The 21,540-nt window shown below is 44.9% G+C and overlaps 1 protein-coding gene across 6 annotated transcripts in view; it reads right to left on the bottom strand.

The window, feature by feature from the left end:
* Positions 1–1,551: 1,551 nt before the first annotated feature.
* Positions 1,552–21,540, bottom strand: part of PDE4DIP (phosphodiesterase 4D interacting protein) — a 222,056-nt gene continuing 202,067 nt past the window's right edge. For all 6 annotated transcript variants that reach the window (XM_083156692.1, XM_083156693.1, XM_083156690.1 and 3 more), the window contains 3 exons: positions 10,039–10,177; positions 8,125–8,171; positions 1,552–1,713 (listed from right to left, as the gene is read on the bottom strand). In XM_083156692.1, coding sequence (XP_083012818.1) covers positions 1,684–1,713; positions 8,125–8,171; positions 10,039–10,177 — 216 coding nt within the window. In that variant the 3' untranslated portion in view covers positions 1,552–1,683. The remainder of the gene's footprint in view (positions 1,714–8,124; positions 8,172–10,038; positions 10,178–21,540) is intronic.

The following is a 21,540-nucleotide window of genomic DNA, read 5'->3' on the forward strand; positions in this document are numbered from 1 at the left end:
ATGTCACGCTGGACACAGGATATATGTCGTCACACTGGACATAGGATATATGTCGTCACACTGGACACAGGATATGTCGTCAGTCGTCACACAGGACAGGACACAGGATATATGTCGTGAGTGACTCGTGACACTGGACAATGGATAATATATAGGCCGTCACACTGGACACAGCCCCTTGTATTACTGCAGCCCCTGTACACAGTGTACTACTCAGCAGCACTGCAGCCCCTGCGTGTGAGCACTGCAGCACTGAGTTAGTTAGTTAAATCACAAAAAACACAGGGTTCAGGGCTAAATAAATCACAACACAGGGCTTAGGGCTAAATAAATCACAACAGGGCACGGGCCACAGGACAGCCCCTGGACAGTGGACACTGCAGCCCCTGCGTGTGAGCACTGCAGCACCTAGTTAGTTAAATCACACTACAGGGCTCAGGCCTATAAACAGTCACTGACTCTCAAGTCTACAACACAGGGCAGTGAGGGCACAGGGCAGGTCACGGAGCACAGCACAGGGCAGTGAGGGCGCAGGGCAGGTCACGGAGCACAGCACAGGGCAGTGAGGGCACAGGGCAGGTCACGGAGCACAGCACAGGGCAGTGAGGGCACAGGGCAGGTCACGGAGCACAGCACAGGGCAGTGAGGGCACAGGGCAGGTCACGGAGCACAGCACAGCACGGAGCACATGGCACGGAGCACAGCACAGGGCAAGTGAGGGCACAGGTCAGGCCACGGAGCACATGGCACAGAGCACAGCACGGAGCACACAGAGCTTCCCAACCACCCTCTTCCCTCTCCAAGATTGGAGTGAAGATGGCGGGGCGCGCGTGCGTCTTTTATAAGATCCCGCTCCCGCGAGAATCCGACAGCGTGATGATGACGTTCGGCCTCGTTATTGGTCCGGAATTCAGGCGGGAACTTCCGAGCCGGCTCGGATCTGGCCCCGATCCCCGATATTCGGATCTGTCGGATCTCGGGGATCCGGACCCGCTCATCTCTACATATACCTACATAAGAATCCTGACTGTTCAAATGCCCAGTAGTCTGGATAGCGACTGACCCCCCACAGAGGGAGAATAAAACCTGTGAAGCGCGCAGCGAACAACTGAGCCCACAGAGTGGCAAGCACAGCGAGTCCACAAGCGGCTTCTTTGCGCTCGTCCCCCTGTTGGAGTACTGAAAGTCGAGATTCCAATGTACACTGAATGTCGGAATCCCGACTGTCAGATCATCATACCACAACCAGAAATAGGGATGATCCACCCATTCTGCTATAACTTGGGTACAGTAGGTCTGGTTACACTCAAGATCAGATTCCTCTGGTGAAACCTGCAAAATGTTGTGTTCAGTCTTTACAATTTATCAAAGCTCTATTTATTAGCTGCTCAAAACTCTGCATATAAGCGATATATGTGGAGTAGGTATTGTCATTCTTAGGCTTAGAAAAATAGTACAGTGACATAATGTGGTAAACCTTATATCTGGACTTTAAAAAAAAAGAAACAGCAATCAATTTATTAAAGTAAATATGTTTTATTTATTTATTTAGCATGCACCAAAGTGCATATTTTTTCTCTGTTCCATAATAATCTTACTATTCAAAATCTAAAATACATCATGTAAGTGCCAATACGTATCTTCATTCTTGATCTGTTTCAGGTAATGGTTGTTTGAGAGAGTTTAAAATAGTAGTTTGTTGTAGCATCTAACCTACAGTTGAAGAAGAAGAAAAAAAACATTAAACAAATTGCATGCATTGGCATTACTCTCATACTGTATATTAAATCGCTGATATTATTTCATTTGCTTATTTAGTGTTATGTCAGATAAGCTATTTGGGTTAAATTTACTAAGATGGGAGTTGTATTGAAGATGGGATGTTGCCCTTGGCAACCAATCAGATTATATCTATTATCTTCTAGAAGGTGCTAAACAAATAAGTAGAATGTGATAGGTTGCTATGGGCAACATCCAATCTTCAATAGAACTCCCATTTAGTAAATTTACCCTTTGAGTCCTGGCCCTTTTCAAGCCACTTAAGAGCTAATACTTGTTCTGTTCAATCGGTCACTTGTTGCCACTTTGGAATGAATACTGATCAGTTCTCTCCTGTCACACAGGAGCATCTACACTCGGAAAACTATGAGGATTAAGATTACAGCTCCCTGAATATGATCTATGATGAGCTGCGTATGATCTATTATAAGCTGGATATGATATATCAGAAGCCCACCATCAAATGATGGCTGGGCTTCCACCAGCGAAACCTTTGCTGTAATGGTAACTAACCGTTGCAACAAAAGCATTCGATGGAAAAAACTATGGCCCTTATTCTGGTTGGTGCGGTAATATCCGCGTGCGTTCGTGCCGCCGATGTTTTGTGTCTGCGCATGTGCAGAGGCGTCTCTGCGCATGTGCGAGCGGGGCGTACGGCCAAATCCCGCATGAAATGTGAACACTCGAACAGGGGGTGGAGAGGGGCGTGAAGGGCTATTTGGGCTCATTACCATATGCATACACCCCGCGTTTCATGGGCGTTCCCATGCAAACGCTGGGCGTACGTATGGTAATGCGGCCGTGACGCACGTGTAGGGGGCGGACATATGACATCGCCGGATGTCAGCTGCCCGCCCAGATCCCTGCTTTTGCACGGAAAAATGTCCGTGTGGTCTGAGGTTGCGGGAGCTGGTGGACAACGCGGTCCTGCATTCGATGGTCTGCGACCATCGAATGATGGGGGAGGTTCCCTGAGATGGAGGAGGCGTATTCCATGAAAAATACACGTGCGGTCCGTTCGGCCAGCTTCTTACCACGTACGGACGGAGTTGGCGATCCGTATGGAAGGGCGGGGTTTCGCACGCACGGTCCTGGCCGCATATTCGGATCCGGCCGCACCGATCAGAATAAGGGCCAATATGACTATATGATATGCACATGCAAGGTGTCAGTTAACATGGAGAAATTTTTAAACACAAGAAATTCACCCCCAATATAAATTTGCAGGGCTGAGTACAATGGTAAGGGGACATCCACCATGTGTATGCTACGATGCATCACTTATTGTACCTGCTCATTCATACAGTGTGACTGACAGAAGATTAATCATGTACAATGCTGGTACTCTCACTGTTGCAGAAGCATATACAATGAGGGTACTCCCAGTGCTGCTGGAGCAGCATGTGTATATTGTTTTCAGTCACCTCCCGGTTCTGTGAGACTGTGGGGTCGATCCTATTAGGTGCGGATAATTTGCACTCATGAATCATCACGGCACCAGGCTCACTTTACGGCGGGCTGAATTTGATTAAAAGTGCTTGCACCTCCAATTTTAACTGAATTTGGCCCAGCAAAGGGTGCAAGATCAGCTTAATTTGGGTGCCATTTTCAGCATTTAAACAGCAGCCTGTTGAAATACTTGCAATGGTAGTGTTTATACCATTCGATTGCGCCATGTTTGCCACCATCCAATGGTAATGGCGTTGCAATGGTAGCCTTTGTGTTAAAAATATGCCCACTTCAGGCCCTACCCCCAGTCCTGTCTCTTATCTGGACCCACCCCCAGTCCCATCCCCTACCATCAGCGCTTCAGAGCTATTGTACATGCGCAACTAACTTTTATTTTGCCCATGCGCTAATCATTTTTTTTTCTATTGATTACTTTTTTTTAAATAAAGTTGGTTTTTATTGACAAGAATAATTGTAGTACAGTGCGATCAATAAATCGCACAATGGTCAGGAAAACAGATGGTCAAACAACTTGATCATGTTAACAAGCCACAACTGAAAGTAAAGTGCACAGATATAACCCAACTGAAGCAGATATAGTACTATTATTTAATATACTATAAATAAAAAGGAGCAGTATCTCATAAAACTGCACCAGCACAGTATGTTAAGAACTATGCGAATATATCTGTACGCATATATATATATATGACACTTCAGTTTTCATTTCTCCCCCCCCCCCCCCAAAAAAAAACAAAAACGAAACACAAACAGTAACAGCAACCCCACCCTACCAAACCCTCTTAAATAAAAAAATAAAATAAATGATATAAAATAGCTAGCTGGATATCTAAATATGCCAATTTCAATCGTGCTATACAACAATCCATCCTATCCTAAGGAAATATTGCTGCCTTATACACGTGGCTGGTTGCCAAATGTTAGGTATTCTATAGGCTTAGTCAGTGCCCTCTTATATATAATACGGAGATTCCATTTACTTCAACCAGATTTTCACAAATTTAGCGTTGGCTTACCTACTCATATAGATATAACGCTAATGATCAATAGTGGAGTTGAACAGAGCCCGTAAGATAGAGAATTCAGGACCGGTGGAGGCCATCCACAAGTGGGCAATAATGACCTTAGCCAAAGCATATACATTTATAACATACAGTAAATCCGCACGAAGTAAAGCCCCTTCTTCAGAAGCCCCCAACACACATAGTTTGGGCATTAATAAAAATAGAGGCAATGCCTGTGGAGTCCAAAGCTTGCTGTATCCTAAGCCAAAAATCCCTAACAAGTGGGCATTTCTATAACAGATGCCAAAAGGTGCCCAGCCCAGTCGAACATCTGGAACATGTAGAGGAAGAGTGTGCCCTGGACTTGGCCAGTCTTACCGGAGTCAGATATGTTTGATGTAAGATAAATAATTGTATTTGTTGAAACCTAACACTAGTAGTAGCTAGTCTAGGTAATTCCCTAGCGGCTATACATCATAGTAATATAGGGCCCATGTCAAGCACCCACAGTTCTCTGAGTGTAGTAAGAGGATCTAAATGGTGTATAAATAACAGGAGGGAATAACTTAGGGAAACTGTTTTTCGGTCACTGAAAGTAGTCCGAACAGATGGGGGAAGGAGATAGAAAAGGAGGGGTTCCATCGAATACTTTTGATGTGATGGTAACTTACCACCAAATCAAAAGTTTTGATGGTGGAAGCCCAGCCATTTTTTTTACGATATCCATCTATAGCGTTGCCAGTGTCCAATAGGAGTAACTGAATTACATTACTTAGGGCCTAATTCAGACCTGATCACACAGCTGCTAATTTGCAGCAGCCAGCAATCAGGTAAATGTCGCTCCACTAGAGTGAAATCTTGCCCTGCAAATGATTGGGTATCGTAGGCTCAGAGTAGCCCTGGACTTACTTGGAAGCTGCAATGAAATTAGCCTGATAGAGGCCATAGCCTGCCCTAAAACGCTTGGGCATGTCTATGTGTCCACTAGATGGCTGGTTATCACCCCCTGATGCCCGCTTCCCGTCAATCACCTCGCGACTGGCATGTGGAATAGAAAAAGTAGCAGGATTTAATCGCTGGACAGCATTGCGCATGCGCATTGTGGCCCATACACATGCACAGTCTATCGATAATACACCACTGTGCAAATCTGATTACGTCTGAAACAGACCTTTGGTGCCATGCCTGCTGCTACTTCCCTACTCAGCCAGTGTTCACCATAGGGATGGCCATCAACCATTGATGATTTGTAACGATTGATGGATTATGACTAGTAGAATTGTTTTTCCATCGATGGGGATCACCAGATAGTTTCCCTCCATCGATGGCTCAGCATAACCAAATAATTTTAGTTTTATTTTCCCCAAGGTCCCGGGACATGGATCAAGCTCCACCCCAACACCCGTGAAACCATGTCCCCAGGTTCTTATTGGCCCACGGGCCAGTCATTCGAAGAAAAGTGATGGCTATCAATAGGTAAAACCATTGATAGCTATACATCACATGCAACCATCATTGGCGATAGCACTGATGGCCATCTCTAGTTATCATGCAGGGCAGGGTAGAGTGGTGGGCAGTGCTCTGATTGGTTATAACTTTCTCAGTGAGCCAATCAGTCAATGTGTCTGGTTGCCTAGCAGCAATAGTCTAGAGAGGGGAGGGACCAGAGCAGTCATCTCTGAGGCAGACCAATTCACATAGACAGCCTCCAACAAATATAAGATGTTCCTGATGCACAAACAGGTGGGCAGTGCTCTGATTGGTTATAACTTTCTCAGTGAGCCAATCAGTCAATGTGTCTGGTTGCCTAGCAGCAATAGTCTAGAGAGGGGAGAGACCAGAGCAGTCATCTCTGAGGCAGACCAATTCACATAGACAGCCTCCAACAAATATAAGATGTTCCTGATGCACAAACAGGAGCCAGGAAAGAGTCAGAGCCAGGGCAGATCTGAGAAACTAAATAAACAGTCAACCATCAAAACACCATAACATAATTTACATTTGATGATGACAAACATCAAAATGGCACAATCAAATGCTAAAACCACTACCACTGAAAGAAAACCATCGATAGTTACAAAACATTGACCACTGATGCTGCAAACTTTAAATACAGAGTGAAACCTTAAGTCAGGATTTCCCAATCTTTTTAGAATCACGGCACCCTAGAGTATCAGAATTTTTCCACGGCACCCCATAGGCACAATAAAATATATATACAAAAGTAAGTACAGTAGATTGTGTTTATATATGTGCTTCTTAGGTTCCGTTATGGGGTAAAGGGCAGGATTGGCTTCTGATTGTACACATTTTATGATTGGCAGCCACCAGCACTGTTTTGACCATAAATAATTGATCATAAATAATTCGAGTTGGTCCTGGACCACCAACCCGAGGCACCCCTGCAAGTGTCCCGTGGCACCCCAGGGAGCCACGGCACACAGTTTGGGAACCACTGCCTTAAGTTGTCATGTACTTTCACAAGCCTTTTTTCAACAATTCCACTTGATAGGGTGATGAGTTGCATATTATTTTACCTATATGCTGTTACTTAAGTTTGATTGGTTTCAAGGTTACCAAACATGTGAATGCCAGCAAGGGTGCCCCTTTTCAAACCCCTTCTCGCTCCAGCCGAATGCCAGATTCTAACAAAAGTGCTTGCTACACTATGATGCAGAGAACAGTTTTGTGTGAGATTGCGCTGTCATTGTGTGGCTATTGTTGTGCTGATTCGCTCACAATTGAATTCCCCCTCAAGTATCTAAAACCTGCACTTTTATTAAGGTTGTGAATACATTTTTTTTTGCTCTGGACCTGTACTGTACCTGTCCAGAGCAAAAAAGCGGGTAACGAAGATAGTCAAGGACCAACTACATCCTGGCCATGGCTTGTTTATCCTGCTGCCATCAGGCAGACGCTACAGAGCTATTCCCTCCAGGTCCACCAGAAGCCTAAAAAGTTTTCTTTCTTCCCTCAAGTCATTCACCTGTTGACATGTGAACTCATGAACACCTCACTGTCTAGTCGCGCCATAACCCTTTGCACATTATCTAACACGGTGTCCCCTCCGAATAACTTTCTGTATGATTGTACATGTTCCACCTGTTTATATTGTTTATTGTTTATACTGTATGCTGTTTACCCTTTACCCACCTGGCTGCTGCACGGCAAACCGCAAAAAATTCATAGTATATGCAAATATACCTGGCCAATAATGCTGATTCTGATTCCAATGTATGAAGAAGTCATGTGGTACGCTTTGTAATTTCTCCACCATTCAATAAATATTGTGGGAAACCTGCGCTATTATGGGGGGTATTCAATCCAGGATTCCAACAGTTGCAATGTCCCGACAGACGGAATCCCGGCCAATTTCACTGGCTTCCAACACTAACCTGACAGTAAGAATTCAATGTTCTGACTGTCGAAAGTCTGTGGATCGTCGAAAATGGCCATGGAGTGGTGGAAAACGGCTGTGGATTAGACAATCCAGTGAATCCACAGCCATTTCTGACAAAAGAGATTTATCTTTTAAAAAAGTTGAAACTGACAGCCTTCAATGCTGTCGGAAATGGCAGCATTGAATAGGCCACCTGTCGGAAATGGCAGCATTGAATAGGCCACCTGTAGGAAATGGCAGCATTGAATAGGCCACCTGTCGGAGATGGCAGCATTGAATAGGCGAGTGCCTTATTTCCACCTATCGGAAATATCAGCATAGATTGATTACCACCCTATATCTTATTCTTGTGTACTAAATGCAGAGGCTGCTGGTGAAAATTACTTCAAATAATTCCTGAAATGAAAAAGGTTTTGTTTAATTTTATTTGCTGGTTTAAAAAAAAATCTGATTTAGTCATATATATCATACCTGAAGATTTGATCTTGCTTTCTTCAGCATGCCACACGTACTTGTAACTGCATTAAGAAGACACAAACAATGTTAATATCCTAATTAGTTTCAAACAGATACAATTACAAAATTGTCATTGGCCATAGTACAAGTGTGTTTAGCATCAGCCTCATAGTAACTATCTGTTTAAATTAGGGATGAGTGGGTCCGGTCCTGTAGAACCGAACCCCCCCCCAACACTACCTGATCCAAGGCGAATCCAAGTGGCTCGCTTCTGTGCCACCATTTGTCCTAGTTGAAAACTAGGCCGAATGTCATCTTATATACTCTATATAAGTCCCGGTGATCGGCGCCATCTTCATTCCCGCACTTGATTGCAGACAGCACGGACATGTCCCATGCTGTCTGCTAAATGGGGCTGTAATGGAGGCTGAGAGGGGGCTGCTACAATAGGGAATACCTATAGGTGACAACTGCTATGGGCAAAGCTGCTATGGAGGACAACTACTATGGGGGACAACTACTAAGGGGGAAAGTCCTATGGGGACAACTACTGAGAGGGAAACTACTATGGGGACAACTACTAAGGGGGAAATTGCTATGGGGGGATTACTTAAAGGGTACTATTATGGAGGCACTACTAAGGGGGCTGGGGGCTACTATATGGGGATTGCTGTGGGGCTCTTTGTAAAAAAAAAAGGTTATTTTTTACTCCTGTGCTGCCCAGTTTGCCGTACCAGTCCAGGGGTGCCCCATGTGTGGTGTATAATTCCAAGGGTGCCCCATGTGTGCTATATAATTCCAGGGGTGCTGACATGTGTCATATATAATTCCAGTGGTGCCCCATGTGTGCTGTATAACTCCAGGGGTTCTGCCAGTTGTCGTATATAATTACAGGGGTGCTGCCATATGCCGTGTATAATTCCAGGGGTGCTAAATGTGTGCCGTATAATTTCAGGGGTTCTGCCATGTGTCATGTATAATTCTAGGGGTGAGCCAAGTGTACCGGAAAATTCATGGGGTGAGCCAAGTGTGTCATAATTTTTGGGGTGCTGCTAAATCAGCTGTATACTGTAGTTCCTGCGGAGCTGCCCTTTTTTAAATTTAAATAATAAAAAAAGTTTTTCTCTCTTTTTTTACTACAGGTGCCGCCATATGTGCCGCATAATTCCATGTGTGCCGCTATGTGTGCCATATTATCAGTCCAGGGGTACCGCCATCTGGGCCGTATAATTCCATGTGTGCCTCCATGAGTGCTGTATCAGGTCAGGAGTGCTACTATCTGTGCCATATAATTCCATATGTGCCGCCATGTGTGCTGTATCAGGTCAAGGGTGCCGTCTGCCATCTGTGCCATATAATTCCTGGGGTGAGCCAAGTCTGCCATATAATTCCTGGGGTGAGCCAAGTCTGCTGTATAATTCATGGGGTGCTGCCAAGTGGGCCGTATCAGTCCAGGGGTGATGCTACATGTGCCATATCAGTTCAGGGGTGATGCTATGTGTGCCGCATCAATCCAGGGGTTATGCTAATTGCACTGCCCATGAAGCTATGCCACTTCTCTTTACAAGCACCTTTAGCATGCTGTCCTATGGGTTAAGGGGGCACCAATTTTCTTTCTGGCAATGGGGAACCAAAATGTTATGTCTGTGATGACACCGTTACGTAATGTTAAAAAATGTATTTTAAAATGAAACACAAAAAATACATATCTCCCAACTTTCTCAAATACAGTGGGACAGTCTGGCTATTTGGAGAGAGCCAGAGATCTGCAGAGCAGCGCTGATCACTGAAGAGATGCCGTGGGAGGATTGAAAATGTCATAGCAAATGTTATATGTTAACAATATTTAAGAAATTGACAAATATTCTTAGAATCTTGGCAAGGATATTGCCTTATTAACAGCTCAGTATAAAACCAAATATTACATACGTTTTCTCATGATAAATTTCTCCATGCTTTCTTTTGCAAGCGTTGTCCTTTTAATGTCTTCTGAAGCTTTATGCAGCAACACTTCCTGCTCTTTTAGTTTATTTTTTAGGATACAAATCTCATCATTCATTGTCTGCTCCTGTTACAGAAATAGTACAGTATTTGCACTTTGCAGTAAAGATATATTATTGTATTTTATGAGTCGTTATTGAAGAATGTTTATGATTTTATATTATTATGATGCCCATACACGGAGCGATGTGCTCTGTACTTTTAGTACTAGATTGCATCACATTTAGTACAGCTATGTGCTACAGCAGTGTAATTTTTGTACTAGATGTGATGCGATCTAGTACAAAAAGTACAGGCTGCACATACTTTTTGTGCTGTGTGATGGTGATCTGCATGGGAGGGTGCATTGGATTGTACAGTCAAAACGCCACGTGTATGGGCACCTTTAGATCAGCAAATCATTTGCTATGTACAGACCATTAAATTAATCATTTTTAAATGATGTACTAACTTATGTCATTGATAAATTGCTTGTATGCATGATGCTTAAGATCACCTTTTAAAAGGTGTTTTACTGTATATGCTTATCTTGGTAATGTGATAATGTTAAGGGCTGTTGCAAGGCATCTAGATGCCCTAGGCAGAGCTGCCCATGCCCCCCCCCCCCTGCCCCCAGCTACTGTACTTTGTAATCTGAAGCAATCAGCTGGAATCGCATCAGGAGCCAGCTGTAATGTCTTCCTCCCCACCTGTCAAAAAACACACATCTCCAGGAGGGGGCTTCCCTGAGGCACAGGTGCTGCAGTGTAGGGCTTAAATGGCGTTCCTAATCCTGGCAGCATTACCAGCATGGTGCAGAGAACAGGGATAGCGCCTCCCGGCGCCTCCCTGGCTCTGCTGAGTGGCTGGGGGGGGGGGGGGGTGTGGATCGGGAATATGCAGCCACTGGGTACGGGGTCATACATGGTCCACCTCTGCTGTGTGCAATCACAGAGGGGGGCAGAGAGTTTCAGCTGTTGGGATGGTCACACGTGGGTGGCTGCTTCATTTCTGCTCATCAGGAATGTACAGTACAGTACATTACAGTGTGTGGTGCCGCTCTCCAGTGACCAGCACCCATAGGCAAATGTCAAAAGCTGCCTAGTGGTGAAACCGGCCCTGGATGCTCCTAATTGTCAATATGGTGATTTTTTCAAAAACCTTGCCCCCCAAGTCTGTGCAAGTAATTGTGACTATGGGAGAAATTTACTAAGGTCGGCTATCAAGGATGAGCTGTGATCGACTGGTAAATACAGTAAGGCCAAAGAACTTGACTAATTTACTAAGCTGCCGTTCTCAGGATTCATATTTCCCAATGCCGTTGTCATTCATATCTGGCTGCCGAGTTTCCCTGCAGTCAAATACATCTGACCCTGAAGCATTGCATGAATCAGTCTGAGATCCGTGCCATGCATCTCTGTGTATATTTTTTGTTATAAATAATGAAATGAAACAATTTTAAAAACTGTGTGCCCCCCCCCCCCCCCCCCCCCACGAGTATTATCAGCCTGGTTACAAAAATATGGGGGACAAAAAGAATAGGGGTCCTCCATATTTTTATAACTAGTTCTGGGCTCAAACAGTCAGTTAAACTGGCGGTTCGTCCACAAGAATTAGGGAAGTCCTAGTAAAACCAGGAGTGGGGAAGCTCTGACCTTGATGAATTTAACATGGGTGTCTATGGCCAGTTCTCACCATAGATGCCTATGTTAAAGTTTTAGCATGGGCCTCTATGGTGGGAACTGGCAATTCAGGCTGACCGCAAAGTCAATTGGGTTCACCTTTGTGGCTGTGTGTCACATTTTCCATCCGTATTTTCTGCTGAATTCACAGACAAATTATAGTAAATTTGCATTATTAGATATAACTCTATGGCCATATATGGCCAAGTTATATCCATGGAGTACTCATGTTGTATTTCCAAATGTCCCAGCTGTAATTAAGATCAAATGGGTGCATTTGATCTTAGTAAATGTTGAAAAAGTCTGTGATTGCAGGGAAAGAATGTACCAAGAGGTATTATGTTGCTACTATCAGCATTTCCACGATGTTGCCCCTTTTTTGATAATTGAATTGCCCCTTTGTTGATAATTTGAGTTAACACCTGCTCATAGTTAATATGCGAATGTCTTCACTCATGGATTCCCTTGGATACTTGACTGAAAATGCTGACTGACAGGGCTACTCCTACTTAAATGTAGTTTGGGGGGGTTGCAGCTCCCATATATTTACTTAGATTGAGTGGTCCACTATTGCATGATTCTAATGTAATGAGAAAATCGAGAACAATGTTTCAGTTCCCAAAATCTAATTTAATCTACTGCTCACTATTTGACATAGTGTAGTAAATTGTAATCCTAAAACCACAACATCTGTTGATAATTGTGTCAATAGCAATATTTGTTTTAAAACAATTATACATTTGTACTTCTGGATGGATTGATTCCAAATAAAACACCTTGTCCTAAATCCTTATGAAATGGGCTGTTTTTCCACAAAGTCCTCAAAGCCATTTAATGATGTGTACAAGGGTATGTAAGCATTGCCAAAATTCTTCTAGATGGAGTTTATTTACTAAGAAGGGGGTTCTATTGAAGATGGGATGTTCCTATAGGCAACCAATCAGATTATATCCATTATCTTCTAGAAGGTGCTAAATAAATAAGTAGATACTGATTGGTTGTCCATTGGGGTAGATGGATACACAAACCGAGGAGCCCTCAAAGGGTTCTTAAGGCCCCCATACACTACGCGATTTGGCCCCGATTTCACCCGATTCTCTAGGATAAGGCCGAGAAATCGGGTGAAACTGGGCAAATTGCGTAGTGTATGACATCCGATCTGATCCGATGCGCGGTCCTGTGTACATCGGATCAGATCCGGATGTCGGACGGTCTGCACATAAGATTAATTATGTGCAGCCGTCCGGGGGAGTGACAGGAGCAGGCTGGGGGCGGGGTCCCGTCCTGGGTACCTGTAGGCGCAGGCTGTAATCTGTATTGTGCACTGGGAGAGCCTCAGCCTCTTCAGACTCAGCCAATCAGCGGCCGCCCAGTCTTTTGAATAGGATGGTTTCTATTCTCCCGCTGCTCTGCGGTCCCCACGGTGAGCGGGAGAATAGAAACCATCCCATTCAAAAGCTTGGCCGGCCGCTGATTGGCTGAGTTCTCAGCCAATCAGTGGCCACCCAGTCCTTTGAATGGGATTTCTTTCTATTCTTGCGCCGCGCACCCGGTCTCTCTGCATCTGCGGTCCCCGCTCCTGACCCTGCCTGCCGCAGCGCCGCTACATCTGAAGAGGCTGAGGCTCTCCCAGTGCACAATACAGATTACAGCCTGCACCTACAGGTACCCAGGACGGGACCCCGCCCCCAGCCTGCTCCTGTCACTCCCCCGGCCGATCCCCACTCCCATCCTGCCGCCCCCCCCCCCGCCTGCAGCTCCCCGGATTTTTCATGTGATAAATCGCAATCGATTTATCACATGTAAAATATGGCACATCAGGTGCCAAATGTTATCAAGCTCCCCCGGGGAGCTGCGGGGGAAGCTCATGGTAAATCGGGGCTGACTTGTCCTTAGGACAAGTCGCCCTAGTGTATGGGGGCCTTTAGACATGCACAGCTGATTAAAGACAGGCCTGAAGGCGTGACAAGGACAACGGAGTATAATAAAAACTGAGGGAGAAATTTACTAAGACGGGAATTAGACTTCACATGTGATGTTGTTATGGGCAACCAATCGGATCCTGTCTACAATCTTCTAGAGGGTACTAAATAAATAATTAGATTCTGATTGTTGCCCATAGCAACATCACATGTGAAGTCTAATTCCCATCTTAGTAAATTTCCCTCAGAGTCTTTTATTAATGCACGTATAGATGAGAATGGTTTTCAGTGATAAGTATTTCCACACAGGCAGTAAATACAGTACATTACCTAGAGCAGTGGTTCCCAACCCTGGTCCTCAAGTACCCCCAACAGTGCACGTTTTCAAAGTCACCCGGCAGGTGCACTCATTATTCAGACACATTTTAATAGATCCACAGGTGGAGCTAATTATGCCACCTGTGATTTTGTGTGGAGACCTGGAAAACGTGCACTGTTGAGGGTACTTGAGGACCAGGGTTGGGAACCACTGACCTAGAGCATAGAACTTGACACCCAGGGGTGGAGATGATGTTATATATGTCACAGAGCACTAAAGATAATAGTCCAGAAGAATACTCTGAAAAGTGATACTTGTACTGGAGCTGGAGGACATTTGGCAATGAAGATGACAATGGAGTATTGATGTTAGACAAACAATGGATGATGAAGAACTGAAGACTCAATGTTGGACAAACAATCAATGGTGAAGAACTGAAGAATTGATGTTGGACAAACAATCAATGATGAAGAAGTCTGGCGGCTCCTGTAGCTGGAATTAGTCGCAGATTCTTTAAGGATGATTAGCTTGCACAGGAGCTAGAATCCTGGAGAAGGGGATTGGCTGGACAATTATGCTGAGAGGATTGGCTGGGAAGGCTCAGGTGACACCAGACAAGATGGCCACTCCCAGGTCAGACTGTGGAGGGAAAGTATGTTTGTTTGTAGTATGGCGGTGGCCTACTGTAATGGCGGCAGACTGTGGCAATGACGGTGGCTCTGGAGGCCACGGAGGGCAGGGCAAGTTCACAGAAGGAACAGAGGACTGGATGCAGAAGGAGATGCTGTGCGGCGAACAGCACGCAGACAGCACTCAAAGTACCCAGGCCTAAAATGCTGAGACATTCTGAGAAGTGTGAAAGGTAAAAATGAGTGTTAAGTTACCCAGATCGTAACAAAGAGGTATAAGTGGAATATCACATTTGAATATAAAATGCCAAAATGTAATTTCCATCTACCCCATCTGTGTCACCCTGTTTACCGCTCCCCTTTAGAATGTAAAGTCTCACGAGCAAGGCCCTCTTCCTTCGTGTGCCATTCCTTCTCTTACTTAAACCATCTTCAATGGCACCATCCCATGGTTGGTACTCTTTACCTAGAAGGGCGCCCATCGCGGGCATCGCATGCACTAAAAAATCGCATGCGATGCGACCGACGCGATGACCGCGATTTCCCATAGGGAACAATGTTAAATGTCCCAATTGACCCGATTTTCCATAGGGAACAATGTTAAATGTCCCAATTGACCCGATTTTCCATAGGGAACAATGTTAAATGGCCCACAGAGGCCAAATAGGCACCCTGAAGTGTGAAATGGCCCCCCCAATTGTTAACGCCACCCCACGATCAACGTCAACCCGAAGCGTGGCGAGCGCAGCGAGCCCGCGAGGGGCGGCGGTACGCATCCTCCGACCTTTTCATACCCCCACTATCCACGTCGGCGTGGAGTTGAGAACAGAAAGTGTGGCGAGCTTTCACAGGTATACGCGTCCCCTCGCGGGCTTCACAGGTGTCCGCGTCCCCTCGCGGGGCTCGCTGCGCTCGCATGTGATGCGACCGACGCGATTTTTTTTCCTTACGATGCCCACGATCAAAATCGTGGGCGCCCCTCTAGGTAAAGAGTACCCCATGGTTTTCTGCCTGATACTTATTTCAGTTTCGTCTGCTGGTGCAGCAATGTTTATGTACCCTGTACTTGTTTTGCAATGCAATGCGATGCAATCTAGTCCAAATTGCATAAATAATTGTACCGTGTATGGGCACCTTAAGTCATTGTTTCCTGTTTTGCTTACTCGTTTATGTACTCTGTAATTGGGTGCTGCGGATCCATGCTTTATTAAACATCTAGTAATGGATGTTAATTTCAGTTGCTTCCTTAATGAGCAGCACAATTATTTGATTATTGCCTCATTGAACAGTGTACAGATGGAGCACCTCTCAGCCAGCGCTGGGAATTGCCAGATTGGCAGAGAGGCGCTCCATCTAACGGGGACGTGTAAGCGCCTCACACATCAATTTTTCCCTGCCCATCTCCGCTTCAGGGAGCAGAGCTGCAGAGGGCGGCGGAGGGCTCCATCAGAACAGGGGTGCACAAGCATCTCGTACGCGCACGCCCCCCTTTCCGGCAGTTGGCGCAGGCTGGCGGGTGGTGATTTTATCCGACTGGAGCTGCTCCATCTATATATATCATGTATTATGCAAGAATCTGTAATTAAACATAATGGAATGGTGCGCTTTGCACCTGACTCGTCACAGCCTCCAGGCTGTGTGTCCCTCGATCCCCTGTCCCTGTGTGTGGGCGGTCCCTGGCTAGTGCACCTTCACTGTGCTGAGCCCGTGTGCCTTGCTGTGTGAGAGAGTGTGCTGAGTAGATGAGACGGAGACCAAACTGTAGTTGTGAGCGGACCATTACTCTGTGCAGTGTGTCCCTGAGCTCCAGCATACAGACCCCACCGGAGAGAGCATTCCTGTGTATAGTTCCGCAGCACTAGACCTCCATTACTTTACATTGCTCAATAAGTACCTCCTGCCTATACTGTGTACCCTGCCTGATATATGTGCTTTAGCATACCTGTAGTTAACCGGTTGTTATACTGTGCATGCCCAATTACTATAAATCCTTGATCAATTTAGTTGCCTTTCTCTAGTATAAACCCCTCTCCAGTTCTTCAATATCTTTTAATAGAGTGGTGCCCAGAATTTAACACAGAATTCTAGGTGAGGCCTCACTAATGTTTTATATAGTGGCAATATTACAGTGTCATCCCTTGCCACTATACCTCTTTGTATGCTAACTAATATCCTGTTGGCCTTGGCTGCTGCTCCATAACAGTGAGCACTACTTCTAAAGGCCCCCATGCACCAGAATGATATTGGACTTGAACGTACAATCTTGATGGGTCATGAAATGGATTTTGTGCACATCGTGCTTAATGTCATTCTGATGCGCAGTACCGCGGGTTGTGAGGATGAGATATGCTGCCTGTCTCATCCGTCAACTCTCATTGTGGTCATCAGCAGATCATATCTGCTTTTTAAGCACATACGATCGCTCATTCGACCATTACACAACCTCCATAGGATTATAGCATATGCAGGTCATCCTGATGATTACAGTATAGCCAACGTGAGTTTATTGTCAATGTGCACCCCTAAGTTCTTCATTAACATTTCACCTAACTCTACCCCATTTAGTTTATAAGTTAAGTTTATAAGTTAAGTTTATAAGTGCACTAGTTTCTGGCGGTAGTTGGGAGCAGGGACCACGCTGGATGGAGGTGAGTGGCTGTCACTCCTCTCCATCCCCTCCCAGCGACAAGGTGGCCGCCGCCACATTGCCCCCCCCCCCCGCCCTGTGGAGTAACGTAGTGGCATCACCTCCTCCCGCCATCCCAACCCCCCGTGGCACCTTGCAGCGGCGCCTCGCACCTGGCGGCAGCCCAACCCGGGTCTACTAGTTGATGTATGTGAAAAAGTCTACTCATTTTATGATGGAGTTTGTCTGAGTAACACGGGGAAGGGTGGGAGGAGTACAACCTAAGATAAATTGTCCAGTTAAAATCCCCCCCAAATAAGAACACTCCCTGTAAATGGGGTTGAGAAAGAGTCAACGCTCTCTCTAGAAAGGTTGGTTGATTATTGTTAGGTGCATAGACATTAAGTAAAGTCGCTATTGGAGATTTTACAATTCAGTAACATAGCTCTTCCTGAAATTAATTCATGACATACTACATCTGTCACATCAATGCGGCGAGAGAACAAAATGGCCACTCCCAAAGTTTTCCCTTGCGGGTTATGGGAAAAGAAACCCATAGGGAAATCCCTATTCCTGAGAGGAGGTGCTGCTCCTTCTTTAAAATGCTTCTCTTGTAGGAACGCTATATCTGCTTTTTCCAACTTCAGTTCTCTTAGCGCTCTTGATATCCTCTCAGGAATATTACAGATACTAATTTAAAAACAGTCATATTAGTATCACAACAGGACATCTACCACATGGTTTGGCCTGAGAAACGCAGCAGGGGAAGTGAGCAAAGAAAAGGAAAAGGGGGAAAAGAATAGCAAAGGTTCACGAAATAGAAACAGATTTCTAATGAACATTAGGAGAGATTGTAGTAACCAAAACATAAACACTGCTCCCAATCCACTGAGTGGAAACGAGACCAGTCCCGTCATCAGACGCGGGACCAAGGCGTGCAGTGTATAGGGGGGCAACAGGGTGAGTAGGGGCAAACCCCGAACACGCCAAAAAATGTGAACATGAACTTCTACATAATAAACTATATTATAGTGAAAGTAATGCAAATGAGTACTACACTTTATAAAGTATAAAACTTATGAAAAATATGCGAGCTAGGAAGACACAGCCCTTGGACAATATAAGTATCTAACTTGATGAAAAGCAGTATGAATTCACAAACAGGAAAAGAACCCTATGTTTAAGATGTGTATTATCTTATTATTATAACTAGAAATCATACCCTCTGGACAAGACAGAGAGCCCTTTTCTACTATAGATTATTATCTGACAGAATAAAACTTATATAGAGTAAGAGATACCGGGTAATAAGAATTGTCTTGATCATTAAAGTTACCTATCTATGACCATGTGTTTGGCCATCGAGATGACGGTTGAATTTCTCAGTTTTTCCACGTTCTTACTAATCAAATATGCAAAAGCATAACAAGTACAATTCAGGTTATCGGTTGTGTAGAGGAAGAGGAATGTGGAGGTCTTGGGGATTGTATCCGATTGTGGGATTTCTGGCTTTTCTCGACTGTCTGAAATGGAGGGTTCGCAGGAGGGGCCAGAGGTGGGAGAATCTTAGAGCGAAGGGAGTGCCAGTCAGGAGTCTTAACAGATGGAATTCCCAGGGTAGCACAGAAGGATAATTGAAAAAAAGAGAGCACAGTTGTCACAGTATAAAAATGTATTAATAACACATAGATATATCTATATTAAATATAACAATTCTGCTGAGGAAACCGGTATTTTGCTACACCGGAGAAATGCATCAAGAGCCTCTATTCCTAAGCACTGACACTGCGGGGCATTTATCCCTAACTGCTATCCAAAGCAACTCCAATTGCTCCTAAGTCTTACCGTGACCTTACAACTGCAAGCACACCCCTCCGGACGACCTTACTGCTCCTGTGGGAGATGCAGAGACCGTGAGTACGGTCTTCTAACACCTGGGTGCCGGAGGTGCTTGGGAGCTGAGTGATACGAATGCCAGGAGTACACGCTGCAGCTTTGTCTCCCCCTCCCCCCATATGCAGCGATAGCCTGGAGATACAGTTCATCTACATCGTGGCCTAAAGACAGCTTCTTATACAGAGTCACAAAGCTTATTACAAAAACCATCGGGCAACGGGAACGGGCCCCAAGGCACCTCAAGCACTGATCCACATTCAACGGAGTTGTAACCTTGAGAACATCGGCTGAGGTACGGTTACCTATGGACAGTAGGTCCCTCAGCCCCTGTCCAGCCCTTTATCAGATATTAGTTTCCATAGAGTGTCCGTCAGGGGTTTAACATGACGACGAGTCTGCAGTGTGAGCCAAGAGAGATCTTGAAACACCTGGATGGTCACCCCCATCAAACTCCAGCCCGTCCAAATTACGTATTTTCCCCAGGATCTCCTCCTTCTGGGTGAAATAATGGAGTCTACAGATCACATTCCTTCGGGCACTCAGACTGCAGACCTTTAGGCCGTAACGCCCTATGGGCTCTATCAAAAATAATTGATTTGTTAGGATCATTCTCCAGTACTTCGTTAAAAATTTTGGTTAGGATGTCTTTGAGATTCTGTGGAGAGATGTCTTCTGGGATGCCCCTAACTCCTAACTTCTTACATCCTCTGTTATCTATATAGTCAAGGTGGTCACAGAGGGATTGGATCACCTCCGCCTGTGCCCTGATAGTGTCCACTAGAGACTTGTTAACGGCATCAATCCTTTCTCCCATTGACTCTAAAGATTCCCCCCGAGAGTCAACTCTTGCTTGAGACTGGACACTTCGGTGTGTACCACTTCCCGTAATTTATCTTCTAAGGAGGTGAAGTCCTCTTTTGTAGGGACGTCTGCTTTAGTAGGGAGAGTTTGCAAGAGATTGAATATTTTTTTAACATGTTTATCGGGTTGCGTTGAGGGCAAAGATGGTTCTCCCGATTCAAATGAGGCCTCTGATATTGAAGAATGGGTTGGGGAAGTTGCAGATAATGATGCCATATCGCAATCTTTTTGTGAGCTCAGGTATTTTCAGAGATCAGCGTTAGACAGTATTTTTGAAGTGCGGGAGCTTCCTCCTTTTCTTCTGTGTTTCTTAGAACTCATGAATGCTCACTAATGGAAGTGGTAATTTACATCAAGTAAAGAACATCATAGCTGTCAAGAACTTCGGGCAAGTCAAAAGAAGTGTCAGGATTGCTGCCAAAGGGGGAGTTAAGATTAGTATTCAGGTCTATGACCTGGGCTTAGTTATATTCGCATATCTTATGACATGTGTCTCCTATATAGATTGGTGTGTCAGGGGGAAGCCGCCAACCACCCCCCCCCCCCCAGAGTGGTCTCAGGGCGACATCAAAGGGCAAGTTACTTTAGACTTCTCTAATCACATGTTTAGCGGTTAACGCCTCTTTGGTGTTTGCCCAAGGTAGGCACTGTATCATAGAGCAAGTGTAGAGAAATCAGCTTATCCACTAATACTCTTTCCAGGTTTCACAAAACATTTCTAGAGTTTCAGTAGGGTTCTATATGTCCGATATAATCAGCGTCAGTGGTCAGTGGATATAATCAGCGTCAGTGGACTTGGTAGAAATATGTTGTTATACAGGAAAGGCTGGAAGAGTTTCTGATATAGGACCGGGGAGGCAGGATCCCAATAATAGTACTGAGTGACTAAGCTACTGTATACAGGTGTGAGAGGCTGTTAAGAAGATGGATCCTGTGTAGTTGAGTGCTGTGGCCAGGAATTGCCACTAGGGGTCCCTGGTTAGGCTCAGATCAGGTCCCCTTTAGTAAAGTTTAATGGATAGGTAGCAGGGTATCTTTGGGGTACACAGGTAACAAAGAAGAAAAAAGTATGTCCTGGTGTGGTGCACCTGCTGAAACTCCAACGAATAAAAATTTACTTTTATTAACAGTTTTAAGATAGCGAAATATAAAAACACACAGACAGAACATATATGCAAATGTGTTTAAAAAACGATGGCTCTCCGACTCCACATAAATGTTGACCATAGGTAAGTGTAAGTTTTTACAGGTATTGTTAGCCGACACTTTTTATAATGATATATATGAAATGTGATATGCTGGTGTCTTTATTGGCTAAATTCCCCTGTGCGTAGGTGTAGGAAACCGATAATAGTGTGGTAGTTAATATTTTTAACACTTTATATTGGTATAGGCCACAGACAATTCCTATAGCCCTGGAATAATATCACAATGGCTATCTGGGTATTCACCAGGGATGCTGCTGGTCTTAAATAGGTGAAAAGGGAGACTCTTATAAAGTTGAGTCGACACAGAT

The sequence above is a fragment of the Crinia signifera genome, chromosome 8 (assembly GCF_055691185.1).
Source record: "Crinia signifera chromosome 8, ASM5569118v1, whole genome shotgun sequence".
Lineage (NCBI taxonomy): Eukaryota > Metazoa > Chordata > Amphibia > Anura > Myobatrachidae > Crinia > Crinia signifera.